General features: G+C 36.4%; 1 protein-coding gene across 1 annotated transcript in view; it reads right to left on the minus strand.

The window, feature by feature from the left end:
* The window catches only part of LOC107684996 (phosphatidylinositol transfer protein alpha isoform-like), a 26,139-nt gene extending 9,901 nt beyond the window's left edge, over nucleotides 1-16,238 (minus strand). Inside the window, exons 1-4 of the mRNA XM_016481403.1 lie at nucleotides 16,061-16,238; nucleotides 11,544-11,574; nucleotides 3,273-3,418; nucleotides 1,911-2,002 (exon numbers count right to left, since the gene is read on the minus strand). Coding sequence (XP_016336889.1) covers nucleotides 1,911-2,002; nucleotides 3,273-3,418; nucleotides 11,544-11,574; nucleotides 16,061-16,077 — 286 coding nt within the window. The 5' untranslated portion in view covers nucleotides 16,078-16,238. The remainder of the gene's footprint in view (nucleotides 1-1,910; nucleotides 2,003-3,272; nucleotides 3,419-11,543; nucleotides 11,575-16,060) is intronic.
* Between the last annotated feature and the right edge of the window lie 362 nt (nucleotides 16,239-16,600).

The following is a 16,600-nucleotide window of genomic DNA, read 5'->3' on the forward strand; positions in this document are numbered from 1 at the left end:
ATCAATGGAAAGCTTATTTATTCAGCTTTCAGATGATGTATAAATCTCAGTTTCAAAAAATTGACCCTTATGACTGGTTTTGTGGTCCAGGGTCACATATTAGTCTGGAAGTAAACATACTGAAATAATATCCATATACAAACTCAACATTAGTTCTAATCAGACCGTGAATCATTACTCATAAATTCTCATAATACAACGATAAGCTTTGTAGGTTTCATAGTCACAATGGTGAGAAACAATAAATAAGCTCAGTAATTCTGTTCACTTCATGCAACTTAACTTGACATGAAATGCTTAAAGATGTTGTTTTACTCTAATGCTATTTTTGAGGAAAATGTCAGTGATTCTATGTTTGTGATTCAATATTTGAAAGCAGATTTACTTAAAATCAGCATGAAATGAAATGAAAATTCACCCTATCTATTTCTCAAATGCATGTTATTCATCTTATTGTCAACGATTCGTCTATGCGTGCTTTATTATTGTTATCATTTAAATTTGACATTGTAATTTTTGATAAAAATGTCATAACTCAATCTCGACTCCAATGATTTAGTCTTTAGATGTTTATTAAACCCGGTCTCGCCACAATCAACCCCACAAACTCCACAAAATCAGCAACCGATGGATTATTTTATTTTTCAATAATCTGTTACACTCATATGTACACCACAATACAGAAGAAAATATCTATAAAGACTTCCATTTTATTGCAACTTTTAAAATCTATTATTTATTAATTTTACAAGGTACAGTAAAATTAGGTTGCTAACTTTTGTAATTTGCAATGAATACAAAAAAATTCCATATTGACTCCTGAAACAGATGTTTGGACCTTTTCCTGTGAAGGAACTGAATACCTATAACGCACTACAATGTAACTGTATCTAGACACCCTGACTTGGACAAATAGTGGAACACGCATTTCTTTCTTCTAGCAGCTTGCTGACGGTTGGACAATAATCTCAGACAAATCATTTTGTTATTCAATATTAATATTATTAAATCGTTCAAAAATTCAGTATAGCTCAATACTTGCCATATCAACTTTTTACATGTATTCAAAAACAAAACTGTAGACTTGTTTTAAGCACTGCAGTGAGATTTAGAAATATCTTGATAGCAGACTTTAGCGAATGGGGAGTCTGTCATCTATGCGGCTGTGAGAATGATGTGAAGGGAATGTGTCAATATAATCTCAGTTTCCTGTGCTGTAACTCCACTCCTGCTCAGCTCAAACAGTGAATTATTCAGTGCCCGCAAATGCAGTGACAGAAAAGAGACGGGGAGAAACAGATAAGAAGGCATAATAATATGAAAGCAAGAGGAAGAAAGAGCACATGAGAAGAAATTTAGCTGTTAAGAGTGTGTGTGTGTGTGTGTGTGTGTGTGTGTGTGTGTGTGTGTGTGTGTGTGTGTAGCTTGCTGACGGTTGGACAATAATCTCAGACAAATCATTTTGTTATTCAATATTAATATTATTAAATCGTTCAAAAATTCAGTATAGCTCAATACTTGCCATATCAACTTTTTACATGTATTCAAAAACAAAACTGTAGACTTGTTTTAAGCACTGCAGTGAGATTTAGAAATATCTTGATAGCAGACTTTAGCGAATGGGGAGTCTGTCATCTATGCGGCTGTGAGAATGATGTGAAGGGAATGTGTCAATATAATCTCAGTTTCCTGTGCTGTAACTCCACTCCTGCTCAGCTCAAACAGTGAATTATTCAGTGCCCGCAAATGCAGTGACAGAGAAAGAGACAAGGAGAAATAGATAGGAAGACATAATAATAAGAAAGCAAGAGAAACAACGAGCACATGAAAAGAAATTTAGCTTCTAAGTGTGTGTGTGTGTGTGTGCGTATGTGTGTGTGTGTGTGTGTGGGTATGTGTGTGTGTGTTACCTGTGCGGCAGTATGGGTAGGCGTTCCAAGCTTTCTCATGAATGTTCAGTGCTGACGCTGGTGCAAGCATTCGTACAAATGACGGGACTTTACTGAAAAAGCAAAAATGCAAATGAGAAGTAGACTAAAATAAACAGAAATGTGTTGTTTTTTTCTTAAAATACTTTCTCCAAAACTTTGTTTGTTTGAGCAATTTAACTAGTTCAGCATAGCAACAGTGGCTCTGGTGTGAGTTTGGGGCGGGGCTATCTGTTTGTCTGACCAATAACAGACAAGGGAGGTATTTTGGAAATCTGTTTGAAAATATTCATTGTTTTTACATTTCTTTTGATTTAAATCACACACTATCACCTTAAAGGGTTAGTTCACCCAAAAATGAAAATTACCCCATGATCTACTCACCCTTAAGCCATCCTAGGTGTAGGCTATATGACCTCACATGGCTCCGGGAGAGGGGGAATAAAAGCCACCTGTAGCGAATCGATGCAAATCGTTTTTGTAAGAAACATATCCATATTTAAAATTTTATAAACCGTAATCTCTAACTTCCTCTAACTTTTGATCAAAACTTGCACTACGCCGACGTCCTATGTCATCCGCTGGAACGGCATTCTATTGTGAATGTGCGTATGACAGCTAGCGGAAGTTAGAGATTACTGTTGATAACATTTTAAATATGGATATTTTTTTTACAAAAACGCATCGATTCGCTGCAGGAGGTCTTTATTCACCCCCTGGAGCCGTGTGAGGCACTTTTTATTATGGATGGATGCGCTTTATTGGACTTATTTTGGACTATTAAAACAACACCCACCCACTGTCATTATAAAGCTTGGAAGAGCCAGGACGTTTTCAAATATAACTGCGGTTGGATTCGTCTGAAAAAAGAAAGTCATATACACCAAGGATGGCTTGAGGGTGAGTAAATGATGGGGTAATTTTCATTTTTGAGTGAACTACCGCTTTAAAGCATTAGGTAACAGAAAATTAAGCTAATAAAGAAGTCAAGCACCAAAATGTCAGAACAGCATCATAAAACTACAGACAAGTAGTCCATATCATTCATATTCCGAGTGTTCTAAAGCATTTTGATAGTTTTCAGTGAGGAACTTACAACACAGCATTTTTATGGTGCTTTTTGTCATTATTTGAGATCAACTCAATTGTATCAAAAAAAAAACCTGGACATTCTGCTGAACTTCTTTACTTGTGGAAGATAAAATGTACTGGTCTGGAACGACTTCAGGATGTGTAAATGATGAACCTATTTTTAGTGCACTATTGTTTTTAAATTTTAACATTAATCTAGCACATTTTAATTAATACACTCATGTGTCTGTGGGTTTGTGTAAGTGTGAGTACCTCTGCAGGTGGTAGATTTTGTGTGTGTACTGTCCCTTCTCTCCATCCTTCTCGTAGGGTTCGTTCTTCAGGACCTCAACGCCCTCTCCTCCACCCGTCTCATTCTTACTGGCCTCCGCTACTGAGTACAGCTGCCCGACCTGATACTGTGAGACACACAGAAATACATTTCACAATCTCAAACTTCATAAGCGTGTTTGATCACTATTGTCTATTAATCCTGGGTTCTCATGTCACTCTCTTTCTCTCTCTCTCTCTCTCTCTCTCTCCCTCCCTCTTTGTGTGTGTGTGTGTGTGTGTGTGTGTGTGTGTGTGTGTGTGTGTGTGTGTGTGTATACGAAGATGTATCCAAAATAAGATGCATCCAAAATAATTTTGTCAAACTAATATACTTAATATACTTAATTATACTTAAATATACTTTAAAAGTGCACAAATTGACTCCAAAATCCTTATTGGAGCAGACCGGTTCACTCAGCAGCCATTTTGGTAAGGGCCCCTGGCAGCTATTTTGTAGTCATGCAGGCTGAATGAGGAGAGACCGAAATCTCCTAACTGCTTGCCAAGGTTAGGTTTCATGTCAAATCACAAATAAAGTCTGACAACCATGTGTGTGTGTGTGTGTGTGTGTGTGTGTGTGTGTGTTTCCCTCCTCTTCTGCTGATCTATGCTGAATAAACAATGGCTTCTTTCATATCTTAATCACATATGTGACCCTGGACCACAAAACCAGTCTTAAATCGCTGGGGTATATTTGTAGCAATAGCCAAAAATACATTGTGTGGGTCAAAATTATTGATTTTTCTAAAGTAAAGATCATGTTCCATGAAGATATTTTGTAAATTTCCTACTGTAAATATATTAAAACTTAATTTTTGATTAGTAATATGCATTGCTAAGAATTCATTTGGACAACTTTAAAGGCGATTTGCTCAATATTTAGATTTTATTTGCACCCTCAGATTCCAGATTTTCAAATAGTTGTATCTCGGCCAAATATTGTCCGATCCTAACAAACCATACATCAATGGAAAGCTTCTTTATTCGAAAAATTGACCCTTGTGGCTGGTTTTGTGTTCCAGGGTCACATATAATCCTGTAGAGAATATAGTTAGAATATAAACACACACACCATACACAGTAAACACTGCAAAAAGACTCTGCAAATGCATAAGCACTGACGCATGCACAAGGACATTTTAGTGCATCACATTCATAATAGGGGAATGTGAGATGCGGTCTGCATTGAATGTTGCAATTAAAAAAAAAAAAAGGAAAGGAAAGAGAAGTCTTACTAAGGGAACAGTTTAGTCTGATTCCTGAACAAATTACTCGTATGAAATTGTTCTTTTTATTGAATCCATACAGTGTGGTACAGTGCAGTCCTGATCTAATGACCCCTTTGAGCTGGTTTTTAATGAATAGTTAAAAGATTTCAGTTAGCGGTTTGAATCTATCAAATCCTACACTGAACTGTTGGAAAATGAATCAACATCTAACTCACTTTCTGACTGGCAAATTATCTAGGGCAAATTTTAGGGATGCCTGTATTGAAATGAAACACGTTTTGTGTTACTATTGTATCATTAGCCTAATGACTGATTTTCCATATCACAACATGTTAAAGTTCCAATTATAATCTACTAATAATGACAGTAATTTTCAATTTAAAAGGAGGATCTGCAAACTAAGGTTGCAAAAGTGGACATTTAGACTTTGCTAAAGCAATTTAGATTTTCTTATAACCCTACAATAATCAAGCATATTAATTATAAAAATAAAAAATATATTTAAAAAAACATTCACAATATACATATTTGAATGGGCATGACAATATAAAAAGAGAAAACCTGCAGATATTGTTGTGTCTTATGTTGTACCAAAAAGGGTGTTTTCTCAGCGATGCAATAGAAGAATCATTTTTTAGAAGAGCGTAGTTCTTCATGGAAGTTGGAACCATCAATGCCAGTAAAGAACCTTTTTTTAAGCGCGCAGATTGAGTGTGTTAGACCAAGAGATTTAGTGTCCTGACACACATTCACTGTCAGCAGCCTCTACTCAGAGTCTAAGCTGAGCCAGCAGCAAAAACTCAAGCTAAAACACCTCCAGAATCTTACCTAGAAACAGCCCGACTGTTTAAATGTGGGCATTCATCCCTAAACACACCATCCATCATGCATAAGCATGTGTGTGTGTGTGTGTGTGTGTGTGTGTGTGTGTGAGAGAGAGAGAGAGAGAGAGAGAGAGAGAACAGAGGAAAGAAAATGACTACACAAAGCAGACTGCCTATTTATACCAGTTGGCACCAGAGAATGACAGATAGAGGAGAAAAGGGGAGAAAAAGAAAGAGAGGGAGGAGAGTGCGGTGACACACTCCATTGCATAGATAGATACATATATACATACAGACATAGATGGATACATATATACATAGATATATAGATGATGGATGGATGGATTTCATGCCTCCTGTGTAGTGTGTGGGACTATGTGTGTGGTTCTGTATCTACATGCAGTGTCATCATTCCTCTGCCAATCAGAGATTTCCTCTGTCCTCTCAGCCAATCAGAGGCCAGTAGCAGAATGCGTCACTTTGCAGCACTCTATGAAAATCCAACCTATATCACACATTTTCATCCCACTCTCTCTGCAGTCCACACACACACACAGCATCAGACAGGGTTTCGTCTGCAGTGGGTGTGCTATTTTTTGTATCAGTGTGCCATATATCCATTTTTAAAGTGACACTGCATAAAACTTTAATCTTTTTGAATGAGCAGCATGTGATGTGTAGTATGGTTAAACCCTGATTATAGTTCACTGATGGTGATGGACAGGCTAAAAGATGTGAGCTCAGACTAATCGACAGGCTAACAGAGGATGTCTCACGCGCAGAGCCAGTCTACAATGACAGACAGCTTGTGGTGTTTGTGTGTGTGTGTGCGTGTGCGTGTGCGTGTGCGTGTGTGTATGATTATAAACAGGAAGAGGAAGAAGGGTAGAAATAAGGGAGTGTCATAAAGGGGGCATAAACTGCCCAGCTGCCCTTAAGCAAGCAAGCTTTCTTAATCCATCATTCCCTGCTGAATTAATGGACTCCAGGAATAGCATTTTGCCCTCTTGATTTAAACAACATCCGCCAAATAAAATGTGTCTTTAAGGCTCCTGAAAGCAGATGAAGGATCAGGGCTTTAATTCATGTGAGCTTATCTGACAAGAGCTGCTCTCTGCTTTCAGTGCTCAAAAGAAAGTCGATTGTCATTATTTATTCGTATCTGCAAGCATTAAGACGAATGACCAGTGGTGATTCTGGGAACTGTATGAAAATGGGAGGCACAGAGGGCCAAAATTTTCAATGAGGGGAATTAACATCATATCATAATTCCATGTTTTTAAAATATGGATTCCAGATTTCATCCTTGTTGTTTTCTCCTCAAGTAATCTAAGAAATATTAGTCAACAATATGTTGACTAAATGTTAAATAAAATATTTGTAATTTAAATGCCTTCATAGGCCAGATACTTGTTTTCTCCTCAAGTAATCTAAGAAATATTAGTCAACAATATGTTGACTAAATGTTAAATAAAATATTTGTAATTTAAATGCCTTCATAGGGGTATACAAATAAAATAAGATAAGTGACTGTCTTTATGTGTGAGTTTGAATCATTCAGTCAAAAGATTGATTCAAAACTTTAATTCATTCAGCAATGAAAAAAGTGAGTGAGTCATTGAATCATTCAATTAACCGATTCATTTTAAAATTCATTCAGGAACGAAACACACTACTACGTGTTGCTCTGAGATGCGCAATGCTTCTGCTTTGACTTTGTTTGGGACTGTTACACTGGCGTATAAGTTACTGAAAATATTGTGCCTACACAGCAAAAAAGCCAGTGTACAATTAACTCAATCTCAGTCAAATTTAACACTCCTGAAATGTATATATGACTCCCTCTATTTTGGAGTTAAAATAACATTTTTGAAAGTGTGAAATATGTACTTTAGTCACATAGTACATTTTAACACTGTAAGAGTTTATTCGTAAATCCAGCAGATGTGTCACACAAAATGTTTTCACATTCAGTGTTTTCAATACATGTAAAGAACATGTTCTTACAACAATTAAAACATCATAATGTCAAAGCAAATCAGCGCAAAGGCACAAAATACATATTCTTATTTGGTCCATATAGTGTCATGAAACCCCCCCTGTTTCAGCACTGGTCTTTCACACCTTAGATCTGAAGAAGACTCCAGAAATGGGCATGTAAAGCTGTGGAAAAGTGGGAGTGTATAGGGTGGGAAGAGGGGAGAAATCAACCAATAAAACACAAACCTACAACACACTCAATATACAGACAAATTAATATTAAAATATCTTTAAAACAGAAAGAATAAAGGCAGTTACTTTTTGTTTATTCTTTGAATTTTCGGTCTAAAAGTTACTCAATCCACTTTATTTTAATGTAAGAGAAGTTGCAGACCTTTTCAACTACAATGTGCAAGGCTTCTTGTGTCAGACGATTCCAGTTGTTTTTGGTGTACAATAATATAGTTAAGTAATGTTTATTATCATATTATTTTATTTTCATAATCATAAAGGTTTACTGCACTGTTAATCTAATTAACAGCTAAGTCTTGAATGAAATCTTAAGCATTGACAGGAAATAGCTTACTTCCACATTGAAATGAAAGTATTGGCTTCTTTTTATTGAATCAATATAATTACAGTCTTGCTGAAATGACGACACTCTTGCTCATGTGATATTGCTTAACTATAGGCTTATAAGAATACTTCATAGTTTATACAGCATTTAAAAATACTGCAGTGAAACTATACTTTTGAAGATCTACATATTCCAAGTATCAAAGTAAACCTCTATGAATCATAGATCAACCTTTATAAATGAAGTGGCTTCCCTTAAATGTCCATTTTCCAGGAATGGGCACTGAAGCAGCCAATCATATTTTATCTGCGATCTCTTTATGCTACTGACAGTGTTTCAACAATAAGGATCATTACTCTGAAAATACACTAATCAATGAAAATGATGAAGAAAGAGTGAAACTAGGTATGTTCACCCACCCTTGGTTCATTCAACTCAATTTAAATCGAATCGACTCAACAGCCATTTAATTGTGCAGTCTTAATGAATGCAATGCAATGCAAAATCTCCTTTTTAACCTTTTAAACTCCCACTGGGTGCTAGGAGGAGACTCTGACCTGACAGGAAGGACTTGCATTAAAATGTCTCGTCCCAGACATATTTTATGTGACAGAACTGATTAGACTATTATCCAAATGAATCTTGGCTGGCAGTACTTTTTTGGAGAATATGCTGAGGTATGTAAAAATGAGTGCAGATGAAAAGAGGGGCCTCACAAGGTGGAAGCAGCCTTTTAATTTGCATAATCCGGCCCAGATAAGGTTTTGTCCCTCAGGGCAGATCCCACATGCTCATGTCGGTCCAAAGTTACTAGGAAATTACTAGGATATGATTTATAGAAACATGAACAGCTGGAGTCAGGTAGTCTAAAGGCAGCTGAGGTGATTTATGTGATCAGATGGTTAATCATGTGACTGGATCTTAAAAGGAATAGTTTATTAATAGCTGGAATAGTTTAAATTTGCTGAAAATTCACCCACAGGCCATTACTTGCTCACCAGTGGATGGTGAATTGGTGCCAACAGAGCTGATGAAAACATCACAATAATCCAAAAGTAATCCACATGACTCCAGTCCATTATTAATGTCTTGTGAAGTAAAAAGCTGCATGTTTGTAAGAAACAAATCCATCGAAGCATTTTAACTTTAAACTGATGCTTCTGTCCATAATTCATAGCAATGCTTCCTCCAGTGAAAAAGTCTATCTCCTCTTGTCCTCTCAGATCAAAATTCACAGACATATTTGTTTAGAACTGTTTTGGACTGTTTTTCGCTACTCCTCCTTCAAAATTTGCCCACTTTTTACGAAAATTGGCTCAAATGATCTTCAGACTGAGCTGCACAGAAATTACTGAACAGAATTTTGATATTCATCTTTGTTCAAAAGTTATGGTGTTACGAACTTAAGTGTTGACCCAAAATTGGTTCAGAGGCTGTATCTCGGCCAAACTTTGATCAATTGAAATGAAACTTGGTACACTTTATCAACACCATGATCTGAGGGTCCATGCCAAAGTTGGGAACAGCACCACTTATGAGTCATGAAATACCAAAAATTTACATTTTTGCTTATAACTTTTGAATGATTGTGGATTCCTTGGGTCATGCCGAATCCAAGGATAACAAATTTTGCCAGAATGAGATGAACTGCTTGTCTGCTATTTTGAAATTTGTCATAAATTGCTATAACTTTTGAACAATTTTACGTTTCGGCACAAACATTGGTAGGGATCATCGATATCATGTCCTGAAGGTACCTGAGAAGTTTGAAGACAACGCCACCTAGTCTTCCAGAGATATAAGGATTTTAGCAAAAAAAAATGTTTATAACTTTTAGAAGCATTGTCCTAATTTTGTTTTCTCTGTGTTAATACATTCCTTGGCTTATGCCGAGTCTGATGATATCTCAGTTTTCAACATTTTGTTTGTCTGCCATTTCAAGTAAATGAAAAACTGTTTTTTCACTACTCCTCCTACAAATTTTGTCCAATTCTGTTCAAAATCTGATCAGATAATCTTTGGACCGAGCCACATAGACATGACTGAACAGATTTGTGATATTCCCTGGTTCACTGTGCTTATTAGTTAGTTAGCTTAGAGTGGTCATTTGTTCAAGTGCTAATCAGTTGCCATTCTATATAATGTGACTCTTCAGCTATCAGATTAACCGAAAATATGTTAGTATAATAACGTATTTTAGCATGCTAATCTGGTCAACATGCTAAGTATTGCTTTTATGTGATCATTCTACACTGAAAGCTCTCCTCAGCAGCATGATGATTGAGTGACACACTCTGCTGAGCCACAGGCCCCGAACCTTCCAGGTTGTGGGTTCGAATCCAGTGTAGCACATAACATGTGGCACACTTATATACAAAATCTTGAGAGTGTTTTGTGCTTTTGAGATGCATATTTTGGAGCCTTTGACTGTTCGATGTGATGTGCTTTGATGAGTTTGCTGTGATTATTATTCTGGCAGTACATGCTGTGCTTGGCCCCGAATTGCTGCTTGCAGCTATATTCATGAATTTGTTTCTTGCAAACACGCAGCTTTTCACTTCACAAGATGATATTTGTTTGACTGGAGTGGTGTGGATTATTGTGATGTTTTTATCAGCTGTTTGAACTCTCATTCTGGCAGCACTCATTCACTGCAGAGGATCCATTAGTGAGCAAGTAATGCTACATTTCTCCAAATCTCTGGCAAATCTGTTTAATTTTGGGGGTGAACTATTCCTTTAAAGCTGCAGTATGTAATATTTGCAAAACTTGACAAAACAGCAAATTCCAACTGTCAGTCATCGTTCAGGCAAAAAGCACACTTGGTGAATAAAGCATATTCTGATTCTGATTTGTGGTTAGAAATTACACACTGCACCATTAATGCTCAGAATAAACTGATAATCTTGGCAGTTGTCACTTCCCCATTTTGCCACCTCAAAAGCATAAATGTGAAAGTCTAAATTTTGTTTCTTTACAGATCAGCAAGTGCTTGATCTTAGACGACGAGAAAAGCTGAGAGAAAGAGAAGCAGAAGGAGGTGGTATCAGGTAACTCATTAGATATTCACGACCAGATCACTGAATAGAATGACACGCTAGAGGATCATGGGAAATGAGGAGTCTGGGAGACACAGGGAATGCTCAGTCTGAATGGGGCCAGAGGAAAGAATGAGAGACAGAGAGGAAGCAAAGATGTGAGAACTGCTGACAAGGCCAAAAGCACAGCTATAAATATTGGCACATAGTGAGAGAAATTATGCATTAGTGTTTCCGCATGGGCTGTATGGGATCAAACAGCATGAGAGGAGAAAGATTCATCCTCTTGCTGAGATAACTGAGTCATAAGTGACTGAATGACAGAGTGGTGTGCAGATCTATGGCTTAGTGCACATGGAGAGCATCACGAAATTACATCGTGACTCCTCTGCTGTCAAAACCAGCTAAGACTGAGTCATCCGAAGTCAACACATGCAAATCAGCGATTGACACCGCACACACACATACCAAAACAATGTTTGGATTCAGTGTCATTACCAGCGTTCACAAGCACACACACACACACACACACACACACACACACACACTCAATTTACACTTACCTCCTCCACAGAAATCGGTAGGATCACTCGACTGCAAGAGAACAAGAAAAACAAATTATTTCAAATCTACCAATAATAAGCATGTTTGCTGTATCATTATTGCTATTACCATCATGTTTTAAAACTCCACAAATTAATAGGATTTTTCTTCAGCCACTATTTTGACAATTTCATAAAATATAACCACAACATACAAATGCCAAGGAATTGCCAAGGAAAGTTTATTTCTTTTTAATGCTGCATTTATTTAATAAAATACAGTAAAAACAGTGATATTGTGAAATAGCATTAAAATTTTAAATATCTAAATATATGTTTTCTGTTTTAATATATTTTCAATTGTAATTTATTATTGTTTATTACTGTTAATTAATTATTAATTTAATATTTTTGTGAAAACCATGTTCTTTCCCAAGGATTCTTAGATGAATAGAAAAATTAAAAGACCAGCATTTATTTGAAATAGAAATTTTGTAACATTATATTTTTTATGGTTATGTTTGATCAACTTAACGTGCCCTTGCTGAATAAAAGTATTATTTTTTTTACAAAACCTTAATGACCCTAACCTTTTGAACAGTATGCATATATTTTAATATAAAATATGTACTGTATATAAAATACATATATATATATATATATATATTAATACTATATTTTTAAACCAGCATAAGTAACCTAAAATATAAACTAAATATAACTTAAATATAAAGTCATCTTTGCACTTTTTCATTAGATTTTTGAAAATGTATTTAATCACCAAGATTAGAAGAATTTCTCAGTGCACAGTGGACAGCAGTGTTTGGGAAACTGCCTCTAATGTTACATACCCTCTGTTTCAAAGCAACTTTGTTGATGTTTTTCTACAGTCATTTTCAGCTCATCTCATATTCCTAATAAACCATAACTTACAGCACTTACAAAAATGATAGAGAAACTATAACGCAACGTCTGCATCAAGACCTGCTTGGCTTGGTCTCTTCAACACCTTATATTTAGTGGCTTGAAGTATCAGAATACAAAATGAATCTGTTCATATTAGCAAACCTATAAAAGCTATTCCTTGTCAAGCACATCTATGATATCTGTGTACTGTTTCTAGATGGTAGTTGGCAGCGTACCAAACTCTGTGCAGCTTGCATATATAATCAATACTTTTTAGGAGTAAGACAACACCACTACTGCGCTCCATTCCAGCACAGCTCTCTCATTATCTGCCTTATGACATGAACACACACACACACACACACACCTCAGGACTGTCTACATCTGACTTATGAGGGCTTCTCTGACATGAAGCATGAGCTTGTCAGGAAGTCAAGGACCAGGTTCACCTTTAATGTCTGACAAGATCATTGACAAAGAAGTCCATACTTTAATGAGAGTAAGTGGTTAGGATAGTTCTGATATTTTTACTAGAAAACAAGTCAAAAATACTGATTTTGAACATGATTTTGCACTATATAGTCCTTTTGCGCATGAGGGAATTTCTGTCCTAGCCATATATCAGATGCTTCATAAACTCAGTGGGAAGTTTCACCATTTATCAACAAACGCCATGGTCACACAAGTGTGTTTTACTGTTTGCTGTTAGCATCTGCTAATAGCAGGAGTCACCTTGCCCTCCTGAGTGCTGCCTGTGTCCTGAACAGGGACTATCGGTCACCATGCTGGATTTGGTGTCTCATGTACTCTGCCTCCATGACACCCAGGCTACTTTCTGCATTATAAATGCCTTTGCCCGCATGGCTGCATTTCGCTGTATACTTATTGTTTCGGTAACGAGACAATCAAGTTTACAAATAGATTGTGAAATTCAATATTCAGCTGAAAGGTCAGCGTCGCTATTTTACTACATATGTGAAAAAATACTGCATCCGTCTAGAGATTAAGTCATCATAATGTGACATTTTACATATGATGTTTAATGTTTTTGTGATTTTCTTTTTTTTATATGAAGGTTGCATTTTTTTTTTTTACTTTTCTACTGTTTTATTTATAGATTTTACATTACCCTTGTCCTAAAGCCATACTTTGAATTCTGCAATTAAATAATCATAAACCATTTCAATATTTATTGTGAAAAATATTTTTACACAAATTACAATTGTCCCACAATTGTGTCATAATTTCTACCACAGCCAACAATTTTTTATCCACTGGTAAAGGTTTTTTTTTTTACAAGTTAGTGTATTGTTTACCAATGCGACAACAGTGTCAATAAAAATATAATATGAGACATGATGTGTGAAGAAAACTACGAAAAATTAAGGTATAATTTTATAAATGAAACTCAATCACACTATAATTTTGTTGAATAACACCAAAAGTGTACAAATATTATTTAATTGTGTGTATTTAAGATACATAAAATGTAGCTATCAAATTAGTTGGCCATTTTATTCCAAAAATATTTAACATTTCATTTTCAGGAAAAAAAAACAAAAAAGACAAAATGACAGAATTGTTATTGTTAGTGAGACAAATGAAATAAACTAGCTAGCTAGAGATTATTTTCTTAAATTCCACAGGCCAGAAGTGCATTTAAGATACACCCGTATAGATTGTAAAATTAAAATGACATTGAGGCAAGTGTGACTAAAATGGTCTTTATGGCAATTAAGATATGCAAGAGACCCATCAGACATTGTGTCTGGATCCTGGATGTGAACTAGATCACAGGAAAGTGTCACCAGAGCAGTGAGAAAGAGACACACAGAACAAGAGGTCACTGCTTTAGCTCACAAAAAAAGTAGACCACTGATGTCTAAAAAAAGCACAAAAATGTAGACAGTTTAATGCATAATGTCCATGGATTTTTTAATTATAAATATCAAGATTTATTTCATTTATTCATTTATTTTTAAACACCCTTTTACATTCACTAATTTAAATAATATGTAATAATTAAATAAACATGACACCTGGAGTTTAATCTTAATTAAATAGCCTGCCCTACAACTTATCAAAACTGAAACTTAAACCACATTTCAATTCCCATTAAAGGTCTAATTCTTTACCCAGGGGTATTTCTAGTGTTGAAAGTTATTTTTAATGCTTTAGTGAAAGCACAAAGTACCATGGACAGCAAACCCTGAGGGACCTGAGGTGTACAAGCATCCACTTTAGAGCCAAGACAACCTGATCCTCTTAAAAACGTGCCATTTGTTTATTGCAGTAGGCTAGTTTCTAAAATATGAAGATAGCATGTTTTTATTTAAAGTCATAAACTACATATGCTGCATAACGGACACCTCGTTCTCTGCGGAACCCTCTCTGTTCCTTCAAATCTCCATGACGTGGCTGAAAGTGACGTCAGAGAGATACGTATCACACATAATAGCGGCGCGTCCTTATTACACGCTTCGCGTTGAAGAGATTCAGCTCGTGGCTGAGTCATTCAGAAGACGTGTGCGGGCGACAGCGGAATATAAGAGAAAGAGGTATCGTTGAAGGACAAATGAGGAAAACATGATGGTTTGCCTGTTAACTGGTGGCCCAGCCTAACCAGACGAAAGTCATATGTTTCACTTTATTAGAGTGGTTTTACACCTTATCGCTAGTCTTTGTTGAAAACGTTCTTGCCATAGTTTCACGATAGGGGCGCCAAAAAACGATTTGTGTTGATAACGGATCAGGCTCCTTGCAAATTACTAACAGGAATGATTTTAAAAGTAATAAAAAAAAATTGTACACTACCAAAACCCCATCTAAATCAAATAAACATATCAGGCTGGTATTTTTTCCACCAAGGACGTCAGAAAATATTCTGAATTAGGCTATATATTATCTGCACTGTTTGGAGATGAATAGAAAGCCTCATATGGTTTCATTGACCTTTCTGACGGTGCCTTGTGTGTTTGTGGGCAACGAAAGGTTATTAATATTTCAAAGGTGACTGGCGGGGGGAGGTTTGGAGTATATTATCAAGTTATAGGCTAGTTAGTCGCGCGGTTCAATGAAACGTGCGCAAGGTGAACGGATCCAGTTGTTCTGAAAAGCGCGGACGGTTTAATGAAAATGTGAATATAGCAATCTCATGGCCATATGATAATAAATGAACGGGATGTTTCTGAAAGTATTAGTATAAATACACAGGCGCCATTTAATATCGGAACGCGGTGTGCTCAATTCGCTCCGTTTCACCTTCACGAGCGTATCAATAACACAATGTAGAGACAATTAAACTCGGTTGATGAGATATCTGTGCCAAAACATCCACTCAAAGGCGTTTAATTGATTGAAATATATTCATATTCAGAGGTAACGTTATAATTGCACCACATGCACGTTTTTAAACACACACGAAGTGTACTGTAGGCCAAGGTAAATTGATAAATATGTACCAAAGCCGTTTGTATATTAAATACCTGAAAAATATTTACGATCAAGGGCTTTAAATGTGAACTGTCAGAAAGTCAAGTTTACAATGTCGCCATGGCCTCTGGTACCTGCGCTGCATTGGACAGACAGGATGCTCCCATCACAATCAGATCAATAAATAACGCTGCACTTACAATTCTTTAATCAGCATTTTCTCCGGTGCTTTATGCCTTCCAAAGATAACGTGCTTTTGCACCTGGATGAAGCCAAATAGGTGTCGAGTCCTGCGTTAGTCCCGGTGTCTCGGTCTACCCCACCTCACCCGCTTCTATGTCATTCTAGGGACCGTTTTTCTATTTCCCACAGATTCACTTCCTGATCAGGGCCGAGGGGGCGTTAACGACAAGCCCTGATGCTGTGACATAGAGTGGTGACGTCATGGATGATGTTTGAATGCTTTATTTAAAAAAATAAAATAAAAAACGGGGACGAGCGTCGATGGATGGTCTGAGGTGGTCGCTTGTGTGATGTAACAGCTGGTGGTCGCATAGCTCTCTGTGTATCAGTCAAATTACAATCTGTCACAAATTATGTAACGATAAACTGGTGCAGACTATTTATAGCACATCTGGAGACAGATCCCACCATCCGAATATTTTCATGTAGTTACAGTATGATCTGCCCTCCATCAAAGCGTTTCTCAAAGCACATTAAATACAGTGTCTCCCATTCAC

This window comes from Sinocyclocheilus anshuiensis, unplaced genomic scaffold (genome assembly GCF_001515605.1).
Source record: "Sinocyclocheilus anshuiensis isolate Anshui unplaced genomic scaffold, SAMN03320099.WGS_v1.1 scaffold741, whole genome shotgun sequence".
Lineage (NCBI taxonomy): Eukaryota > Metazoa > Chordata > Actinopteri > Cypriniformes > Cyprinidae > Sinocyclocheilus > Sinocyclocheilus anshuiensis.